General features: G+C 38.6%; 1 protein-coding gene across 2 annotated transcripts in view; it reads right to left on the bottom strand.

The window, feature by feature from the left end:
- Positions 1-2,581: 2,581 nt before the first annotated feature.
- LOC110068931 (sperm-associated microtubule inner protein 4-like) overlaps positions 2,582-10,955 on the bottom strand; it is a 14,485-nt gene continuing 6,111 nt past the window's right edge. Inside the window, exons 3-6 of one of the 2 annotated variants that reach the window (XM_020776352.2) lie at positions 6,422-6,493; positions 5,066-5,095; positions 3,597-3,840; positions 2,582-3,130 (exon numbers count right to left, since the gene is read on the bottom strand). In XM_020776352.2, the coding sequence (XP_020632011.1) occupies positions 3,002-3,130; positions 3,597-3,840; positions 5,066-5,095; positions 6,422-6,493 (475 nt within the window). In that variant the 3' untranslated portion in view covers positions 2,582-3,001. The remainder of the gene's footprint in view (positions 3,131-3,596; positions 3,841-5,065; positions 5,096-6,421; positions 6,494-10,955) is intronic. The other variant, XM_089285091.1, reaches the window with a different exon arrangement.

The raw sequence follows: 10,955 nt of genomic DNA, 5'->3' as shown, positions 1-10,955 counted from the left end.
AGGTACAAATTTGCGACACTTATAGGAGAATTCGCGGGCAAAATTTAGTCTCAAGTTGTTAAATACCAACGTCCTTACCAACTTGGTACCATAATAAAGTGGTGCTCGTGAAAGACCACTGAAAGTTTCTTGAAGAACATGGAACAACACAGGTCGTAATTTTAGATAGCATTCATTTGAATTGCTCGCTGAAATACTCCACGAGTTTAAGTCGTCCGTCACTGACATTCATCAGTTGTGCAAACTCAGTGATCGCTTCCAAAATAGGAAGGCGTTCATTGCCTTTTACACTCGCGTTTGTTGAAATTTCTCCTCTCTGGTTAATCTTGCTTCTTTAGCTCTAGAGCAGAATAATCATGGTTGTGATATATATACAAAAACTTGAAATGATTTCAAAACAGATAGCCTCTAAAAAGAACCAGGTCTGCCTAATGGGCTAACATAAAAACAAAAAGCACAGCCCTTAATTAATTAGCAATGGTAATTTTTATAAGCAAGATAACATTCAAGATAATTTGTTTACAAACTGTTTTCGACTTTACTTAACCAACTCATTTTTGAGATTCTAAGCTACTGAGAGAATGTAATTAAACTTTATGCAGTCGTCTTTGAGACCCGCCATCAAATAAACAGAAGCTTAACTTGACAGAATACTGAAAATCAAGCAACATTTTTTTCTCTATGAATGATTTCCTGTTCGAGATTTCTGCCTGAGGTGTGGTACCATAAGAACGAGGGTTTGACGTCATACTTAAAGGTGTTAAAAGGTTTTGCACACGAATAAATCCTTTGATACACTTTCAAGATCCGCTGGTGATAACAGAAGCATGTCTGGCGGACCATCATGGCACACGCGACTTGAGAGGATGTCAAAATATTTCGGAAATAAAAATATTTTCACGCAACATTACAACGGAAAGGTGTTGACAACTGGGAAGAAAGGTGTTAATGGCAGTACTGTCTTCGTTGTCTGTTTTGCTGGGCGAAAAGCGCGTGTGCTTTTATGTCTGAGATTTTTCAATATTGATTCACAATCCTGGACATCCTCAGTAGTATTTCAAACTAGACATAGGGGGTACCCCAAGGGAGAGTTTCAGGGGTTCCGGAATCCCCCTCTCCAAATTTTAAATTTCAAATTGTGTGATTGAGAGCACGTCACCGACTTCAGGTCTACGAACCCACAGGATACCTCCGGAAGTTGATGCTGGTTTACATAGTCTAAAGAAATTTAGTTAATTTTAATTAATTTTAAAACGTGACATGCGCACGTGTTTTGAACGGCTTTCTTTCTTCAGGTGACAAAATTCGAAAGAGATTGACCCCTTCCCCCCCCCCCCCCCTCCCCTGCAAAAGGCTGGGCACACTCCCGAGACCAACTCGCCCGACAAAAATCTAATTTTGAAAAAATTGTCTTTAAACCAAAGGGATGTAAACGCCATCGCATGGTTAACTGTTTTGTAATCTCAATTCGAAAGATTTCACTGAAAACCTTCACAGACCTTAACCTCTTTTCAAATTTTCTGTCACAAAACAAAGAGTTGACATGAAATGTTTTTTTTTGTTGTTTGTTTGTTTTTGTTTTCGAGAGAGTGAATTAGGTTATCTGTGAGAAATTTTGAACGGCGAAACGAAACAAGTGTCCCCGACCCGGCCGTGCTCAATCTGGTCTAACTCGCCCCCAGGCGGATACTCCCTATACGGGGAGGCTCTGCCCGAAAGAGGTACCTTTTTCAGCAGGCTTCGGGTGTATAAAAGGGTACGGATTTCGCAAGTCTCCGGGGAACTCGCCAAATCACCATTTACACGTATTCAGCAAATTCTTCATAGTGCCACTTCCAGAGTATTTCAGCGTTGCTGGTGTCTTCTGGAAAATGTAGTGCCACGTCAGAAAAGTGTAAAATCAGTCAATATAAAGAAACCAAGTTGAAAACTACTCAAGAAACGGTCTGGCATTCCCTCTACAAATCGTTTTCACGCACGAACGTAAGAAACAAGAGGCCGAGATGGCCACATATAAGTATAAGTATTGTTCTCAAAATGTTGCAAGTATTGTTTCTAAAAGTAGAGTACGTAGAGAAAGCAGCAAATTCGTAGAAAGTAGACTAATTGTGTGTTTGACAAAGTAAAAACTCGAGAGTTATGGTTACGTATATAAGCTGGAAGTTTCTCCAGAGACAGATTTTTAGCTCTCTTGAAAGCGAAAGAAGGCGGATCAAGGCCTGGGTACCGACTCCCCTTTCTGTGAAACGCAAAAAAGTCGAATCTACAAGTACTGAAATTCAACTTGGAGATGCCAACGGAAGGTTAGTCAGGAGTAGTTAAAAGTGTTTTTTGTTGACTCGAGTTTAAGACCTCATAATTATACACAGATTGTGCTTTTCCACCGAGAAATGTTGCCGTTTTCGAAGCAAGTATTTCCTTCAATATAACAACCGAGAAGGGCTAAAAAAAAGCTGCCATTTTAACCAGTTACTTCATTTCAGTTTGGGGTCAGTTCGCATTTGTCCTATTTGACTCTCTTTAACTGTCTGTGATCACATTCACTTTACCTAAATTAAAGAAAAAGACACGGAGATAGCAATGATTTTCTCAGCAATTTTAAAAAGCGAGGATTTGGCTTTGATTTATTAGTAGTAATGCAAGTCTAGTCACACACGAATGGTGGCTGCGATCTTAGCGCAAAATCTAAAATCAATTTTCAAACTTAACAATGCATGTTGCCTTTCTTTAAATAATACTAATGATAGTTTAAAATCTTACAATTTCAGCAAAATTAATACAAGTTAGCGAAAGGAATTATATCATGAACACACTGTAACACACGGAAATATCATAGCAGACACTTTCTACCTTGTAGCGAAATATTTTCTGTTTTAAAACGTCTCGAAAACACTGAAGGAGCAATATTCTCTTTTTCCACTAGTAAAACTTGTAGCGTGTTTCTGAGGTCCTCCTTGAACGTTAACAGTCATTCTTGGCTCTCATTGGTTCCGAATATGTGTTAATAAACTAGTTGCCAGTCTGCACGCCTCCGTCTCTGGATGTTCAGTCGAATTGTGGGAGTTCTGCTGGGGTGGAGTGTATTGAACTGGTTGATGACGTCATGTTTGGAAAACCAATTGTTTGATGCCTTGAAAATAAAGAAAAATTATGCAAATTTCAAACTTTTTGTTTTGGTGTTTTGATATCTGATACAGACGAACTGAATAATTCACTTTTTGGGAGGTCCTCAGTATATAGTCAGCACGTTTGATCTAGGGTTAAGAGGCCTTAGTTTAAGCCCTGGCTGGGATAGTCCATTCCTGTTCCCAGAGACGCCTGTCACTCTTATACAGCGGGTACCAGGCGCGAGGAAAAGGTACCTCTAGAGAATTTAAGTAGACCGTAAACTAAAACCGTTTATTAGAGCACCTACAGAACTAGAGATATTGTAACAGAGGTACAAAAGAGGGGTAGATTCCGACCGGAAGCGATATTCATTAAGCAAATATGTTTCTTATCGAATCAGAAAACTCAAAAGCTGTTATCTCGTGATTTTCGGACCTGTCGCATATTACTATCCCTATTCTTTCGTATACAAATCACGTGTCACATACCGCTACAGGTCGGGCTTGATGCTGTGCTGGAGGAGAAGTCCTGGAATTGATCATGGGTGTTACCACTTCCCGGCGTGCAAAGCTCCCCATGGCCTTGTTGACAATCAGTGGGGGAGGGGTGGGTGAAGTAATCTTGGTTTGGGAATGTCGCTCTGCTGGGTTTGGACTGGGAAACATAGCCTGACGGGACATGTGTGAACTCAGGGGAGACTCCTTAGGGAAAGGAAGAGTAATTTGACCTTCTCTGCAGGAAGAAAGAGACAGTGTTAGCAAATCCTATACCTGACTTCTCAATATGCGAAACAGATTCTCAACCTTGGAGACAAAGAAGAACTACTTCACTTTATTGTTGTATGAAGGAGAGTAACAAATGAGAATCTGATTAAAAATGTAAATTTTACAAAGCAAGCAATTGCAGAAACTGTTTTTCAAAGAGCAAGTTCTTTATCAAAGTTTTACTGTAAATAAAGAAATCAGCTATTATTTTTACCATCAATTAACCCTTTCAGGTATAGGATTGGCGATACTGTCGCTGTTGGAAGAGTAAAGATCATCGTCTCTTGGGTAGAAATACTGTCGTCAGAACTTGCGTAATCTCACGTACTCGCTTTTAGTTTGCAGCTCTGTGACGACTTTGGAACGTCATCGTCTGATTGTCATGTCATAAAACTGGTGAAACATTCTTTGCCCAATCAGAGAGCAAAGATGTTCAAACGTAAGACCCTCGTAAACTGGCTTTTCCCGCGCTTGACAACGCCTGCGCCTGTTTAAATAGTTGTGACTGGTTATACCGTGGTGTTTGGCGAGGATATTGTTCCAAGATCTTGTTGCCATAAGAATGCAGCACAGAGGAACATGCTAAGTAATATGTAAACTACCTTACCAATGCAAGATACGCAAGCGCAATAAATTGAAACGCTTTCAACAGTCAAACCTGTAACAAACGTGGAGAACAAAACACAAACAACAAGACCAGACACAACATTGCACATGTTAAAACAGTTAAGCAACCATTGATTGAAACCTGGAATCGAACCTTCATTGAAGTTCTTCCACCACACAGGGAGGTGACTTCATTTACGTGAGTTTGGAGAGATAGTTAGTACAAAATTTTGTGTCGATTACTGTTCCATTCATTCTAGTCCTCAATTCACGAAAAAAAAACGGTACGTAACTCGCCGAGTTAAATCAGTTCTGATTAGTCAAACTTTTTGAGGTTGCTGTCGTTAAGTAAATTTCCGTTAATCTTTGATGACGAGTTTAATATCACGAATATAATTACTTGAAGAATGATTAAGAAAACCGCCAGCAAACGCAGGGGTAATGCTTTGCGAGCTGGGGGAAATTATCGATTGTGTGGCTAAGAACTCGCCGGAATTATTCTGGAACGAGACGGATTTTTTTTTCTTAGAAAATTGTCGCCCGTATTAGTTAATTAGGAATCACAATTTATAAAATTAATGACTCACTGCACAGCTGCTGTTGTGGGCCTTGGCAACCTCCAAGGGAAAAAGAAGGAAGTATGAGGCCCTATTAGGGATATTAAGGACGTTCGCGCTAAAATTTTACAGCCGATAGATTTTTTAAAAATTTTTTACTGCAGTCAGATAACGAGTTACTCGTGTCACAAATGAAAACAAAAAATGGGGATCACCGACTTCGTTTCAGAGATAAAGCGTGTGGAAAACTACCCTGATTTTGAGAAATTGGCGCACGTAATTCAGCTTGGTCTACAGGGGTTTATAGCGGTTAAAAATGTCGAAGGTGAGTCGACGGAGGCAAGCGATCTTAGTCATATTTTGTAGAAGAGGGTCTGTTGCGTAAATAATTCCAAATGTTACCAACGTTTTCACAAAACTTAACCCTTCAAGAGGCATTTGAAACCGCTGCACAGATAAACGGGGAGCTACAAATAATGGATTCGATGGTGCATTTGACAAAAAATTCAAGCTTCTAATCGATAGATTTTCTTCATTTTTTCGCTTAACGTAGAAAATCGGTAGAGAAAATGATCCATGAAAAGAAAAATAGGGGTCACCGAACGTCCAAGATCGTTAAATCCAGGCAAAGCTATAGCAATGGCCATCTGCCCTATCATTGTTCATTTTATCACTTAGCGCGCGCATCGATGCATGACGTGGCGTGTGAATTTGCGTGCGCAGTAAGGATGTCCAGAAACAATTAGCGCGAACGTCCTTCAGGTAAAAAATTAACGGGATACAGGACATTTGGGGCAAAAATTAATGGAAATGCGATATTTAGATCAGATAAAACGCGATATAGAGTTGGAAAAACGTTAGTTTTTTCAACTGGAGTTAAAGGGATAAGGGATATTTAGACAAAACCTAACGGGATTTGGGATACGGAGACCCCCCTACCGGGGCCGCAAATATATTAGCTTCGTTTAAAGCCATCATTTCAGGAGCTCAGTCATGGTTTGCGCATATTGAAAAGTTTAGCCTCAATTTTTCAAATTCGTCGTTTGTAATCCGTGTAAATCTTCTCCATCCTTAGTCATCCTTGTTCCTTTATGGTTTATCATTATCTCTTTGGTGTTTTCCTATCTTATTAAACTGTGATTTTCAGGTTTCCTACCATTTAAAGGTAATTTAGTATGTGGCCAAAATAACTCAAAATACCGTGATTGAGCTCCTTTAAAACAACGGTTTTAGAACAATTCAAGACAATCCTGGATTAGCTTAATTATAAAGAACCAGGCGTAGCTGGAGATAGGCAACCGATTTCCTTAAACTGGTTTTAAAGACTTTGGATACTTTTGCTTGGATTTTTTGTAAGTCTTCACAAGATGCAATAAACACACTTACAATTCGTCGTTCCACCTCACTTTACTTCGCTTGAGTTGTGTCAGGTCGTAGAACTGTTGTAGTGGCACACCTCTGAAATGAAAACAGAAAGGGGAACTAATGTTAAAAAGTCGCAAGACCTTACTAAGACAAGCAACTGGGGGGAGGCATTCTGAAAGGAGTGGAGGGGTAGAGGTCTTGGATTCGCTGACAAAAAGCTTGAAAACTTTCGTTCAGTAGTAGTAAAATATATACTGTATAGCATGAGATTTTTGCGGGACTTTTATTTTGCGGATTGGCGACTTTTTGAGGTTCGCGGGAACAAACTTTTGCGCTCGGATTTACTGAAATTTCCACTAGAAACTAATTTTTGCGGTTTCCTTTTCAAGCAGCGAGACATCAACAAGGAAGGAAATGTAATATTTTCAACTTTTAATACTTTTTTAGGTAAAACAACAGTCTACAGTTTTCCGAATGAGAAATGTGGCATCCTAGAGGCCTTAGAAAATGGTGTCCCTTCGGATGACCCGTTCGAGCAAGTTTAACGTGACCTTTTGACTGCTTTGAGTTCGTTTCTTGTGCCACAGAGACTGGAAAAGTATTAACCTAACCTTTTATCGTTTCGTTTTGTTTGTAGCAAGTTCCGATTGCTTTTTCTCAATGCAAATATCAAAATAAACGTTCTTTTTACCCCAATACATGATATACAGCAACACAAGTGGATTAAAAGCCATTTTTGATTATATTAACGGGAGTAAATTTTTGTGGTTTTTAATTTTGCTGGTGTCTTTTTTTTTCTGCTGGAACTTATTTTTGCGGATCAAGTACCATCCGCAAAATTCTCAAAAACTAAACCTCGCAAAATAAAAGTGCTACACGGTAAACGCAAAAGCGTTGTCACATGTCCTTCTGCGTCAAAGAAACAAAGACAACATTGCATGGCTATAGACTCTTTTCATAAATGGCTGCCAATTATATATTTTTTTTGTAAATATTACAATTAGCCTGAGTAACCTTGTTTTTAAGTTGATAATTCAAAAGAATGTTTACTCTCAAACGAGTTTAGTGAGGCTAATTCAAATACATACAAAAGAACTTAAAATTAACAGCCATCTATGAAAAAGGTCTATGACCCGCAAATTTCCAAGTCCCCGTCTTCCATTAATAGTCGACAATCCTGGCTAGTTCTATTCATCAACCGAGCTTGCTTTTTCTTTGAGGTTTGCGCCCGTTCTTGCTTTCCCAAATTTAATATTATGAAGATGGTAACCTTGGGCCATGCCATGGTATATCTTATTCCCTCCGCCCCCGTTGACGCGTTAGCCAAAATTCAACCCTTTCGAGAAACGATCGATTGAAGATGCTTCCGAGAGAGACGTCACTGTGAAATAACCATCTAAACTCAAAACTCATCTTTTTAAGAAAACTTATTATTCTTAGCGATTCTTACTTTCTATTACTTTCTTAAATGCACATTTTTAATTATTAAGATTAGTGCAGCTCTTTTTGGCGAATTGTACAGCGCCTAGAGCAGGCATGGATAGGCGCTATATAAATATTTATTTATTATTATTTATTATTATTAACCATATTTTCTTTACCGCTTTCGAGAAGCCAACTTTCATCCAAACCCCAACAGAGACATTTTAAAGATCAAACATTATTGACGGCTGTCTTCAACGATGTGAGCTTACTCGGACGAAAAAGGCAAAGCTAGATATAAATCATCGAGTTTTAATCTCTGGAATTCGAACCCAGTCTCTCCGAAAATGAAAATGGTGGACAGAAAGTGAAAATGTACACACGTGATGTACACGTTGAAAGGAAAGAGAGAAAAGTTCGAAGCAGCTCTAACTTATTTGCAAGACAAAAGTGAGTAATTTGGAAAGTTGCTTTAGGGTAGGTCACCTTTTTCTTTTTGTTTTCATTTTTGACATTTTTGAAAGCATTTCAATTGGTCGCTCCTGTATAAGCAACACCTGCTGTAACTGAGTTTCAAGCTGTTTTCAGTCCTCCCTAACGAGCGTTGTTTCTTTCACTTGAGACCAATAATATTGCTTCTCAATGACTAGTTTCGTCGAACCCTTGAGGGATTCTATTGTAAACAGACCCCTCCACGGTTTCTGACAGTTACGACAACTGCATCTTCTTGGTGGAAGTTGCAGTAAATGTATTGCGATTGCCTAACAAGTCACAACAAATTCAAATTTCTAAACAGGCATGAATTAACAACTAGAGATACTAAGTAAAATAATTCACTGATTAAATTCGAACGTTATTGCATCACTAGCAAAGTCACAGTTAGGGTTTTCATTTTGGATGCAAACCAGGAAATGGAGTAGTGGGGAATTTTAGTGACATTTGTGTGGAAATCCTTCGCCTACCAGCAAATTTGATGACTTAAATCTTGTGCATGCTTTGTAAATCATAAAAACCACAGAACGTTAAAAACCCTCAAATTGTTAGGCATCAAATGTTTCTCTTGCATTTTTAACGTGTTTACCTCCACACGCTAGAGACTGTGGACAGTGCATACTTGGAGCAAATGTGCAGCTCCAGAAAATATGCATACCTACCCCTAGGAGGGTTAGTAGAAAATTATAAGGGGGATGGGGCTCTTAAATGTCAAAATTTTTTAAAAGAAAGTATGTACCAGAACTGGAATCTTCAAATGGATTTGGGGAGGGGGGAGGGGTGGGGAGTAGTCAGCCACAAAACCCTCTGGGAGCACAAACGGCTTCCTTAGTGGCTCCCATCTGTTGGTGTTTTGTATTGTTAAATATCATGTAATGTTGCACAATTCTCCCCTATTTCACCTGTTTCCCACCATCTTTGAAATCCTACTTTTTCCATTTCTTCTCCTGCCTCTTGTAAAGCTGTTACCCCTTTGACTCCTAGGTTCTTCCCCCCTGTCCTACCTCACAATAACTAACAATATTATTCCCTACAATGGAGGTAAGCCCCAGAGTGACAAGGTAGATATTCACTATTAAACAATATTATTCACCGAAGGCGAGGTGAACATCGGTAAATATTCACCGAGACGAAGTTGAGGTGAATATTCACCAATGTTCACTGAGACTGAGGCAAATAATTGTTTTAGTATAATTTTCAGAGCTGAAGAAAGAGACCTACAGAATAACAGACTGAAACATAAAAACACAAAGAAAATTGTTTCTTTGCATACACATATGCAGCCTTGGCTTTAGTAATAAGTTTACATGTACATTGATTGCCATCTCAGCAAGTAAACATCGCAGACAGTTGCTCAATGAATTTTGCATTTATTCAGAAGACATCACTCCAAGTCCAGGATGTTTGAAAGGATGGATAATTTCCAAAATGACTGCTGTCGCCCTTGGACCAAAAAGCCTTTCAAGAACTCGTATTCAAGGAATTTAAGAATCGTAAATGCATTGGTTACATTGATCGCCAGCAGGTCAGATTGACTGACCGAAATTAATTTTTCTTCACACTAAAACTACCCATTTTCAGACAATTATGACAACTGTGAATGAAGTCAACAACAATAAAACAAAGGTACCAGATGAACTTATTTTTCATAGTGTTCTGCTTGTTTGTTTTACTGCCAAACTCGATGAGTAAACTGATTCGCAATCGATGTACATGTAAGCTTATTACTAAAACTAAGGCTGCATACGTGTATGCAAACAAACAATTTTCTTCGTGTTTTTGTGTTTTTATGTTTTAGTCTGTTTTTCTGTAGTTCTCTTTCTTCAGCTCTGAAAATTATACATAACACAATTGAATGGGTTGGTGCAAGACTGGCATACGTGACTTTTTCGGGTGAAATTTTTTTTCCTTCAAAAGTGCTTGAATTTTTGCATGTGCTTTTCAATTTAGTAGTAAAGCATTTTCCTGTATTTTTTTTGGCTGGTTTGCACTTTGTTTCTGGGAAAAATGAGGACAAAATATCGAAGCATGCACAATGAATGCAACGAGGCGGAACAAGAGGAAATCATTATTTCAATTTTCACTTTATATTAGTATGTGTTAATGTGGTGCAAGTGATTAAAACGCGTGCAGGTGTGTGCTCGCGGTGAAATTCTTCTTCGAGTGTCGGTTCAAATCCTGAATTTTTCCCCTGGTTTTCTTTTCTTTTTTTTTTGTTTTTTTTGCTGTTCTTTTTATAATTGTTTTGTTAACAAGAAAAACCTATTTGTCGATTTAAACCACCAAACAGTGGTAGTCAGATCCGCTGGTTCAACGCTGGCTTCAACATTTTTCCTTCCCTTGACAACCCGTCTTGGACGGCTTTTTTTAATTGATTGAAACGATCTTGTGCAAATTGTTGCTCTGGTTCGTCATCAAGCTCTGTTTGAAATGATCATCGATTTTATGATCGCTTCACTGAATTATTCTTCATGATCCGTGACCTGAGGGTTTTGCGTGACCCATGAAGAACTTGAATCATTAACCGATATTTTTGATTTCACCGCTCTGTTCGATGTGATTTTAAGAACTATTCTTAAATTCACATTTTACGGTAAAGAAAATCAGCTAATCACACATCATGAGTATATCCCTGCAAAAC

The sequence above is a fragment of the Orbicella faveolata genome, unplaced genomic scaffold (genome assembly GCF_042242905.1).
Source record: "Orbicella faveolata isolate gen_17 unplaced genomic scaffold, um_ofav_v1 contig_13, whole genome shotgun sequence".
Lineage (NCBI taxonomy): Eukaryota > Metazoa > Cnidaria > Anthozoa > Scleractinia > Merulinidae > Orbicella > Orbicella faveolata.
Note: the sequence above shows the minus strand (reverse complement) of the source record. Positions and strands in the feature narration are given on the sequence as shown.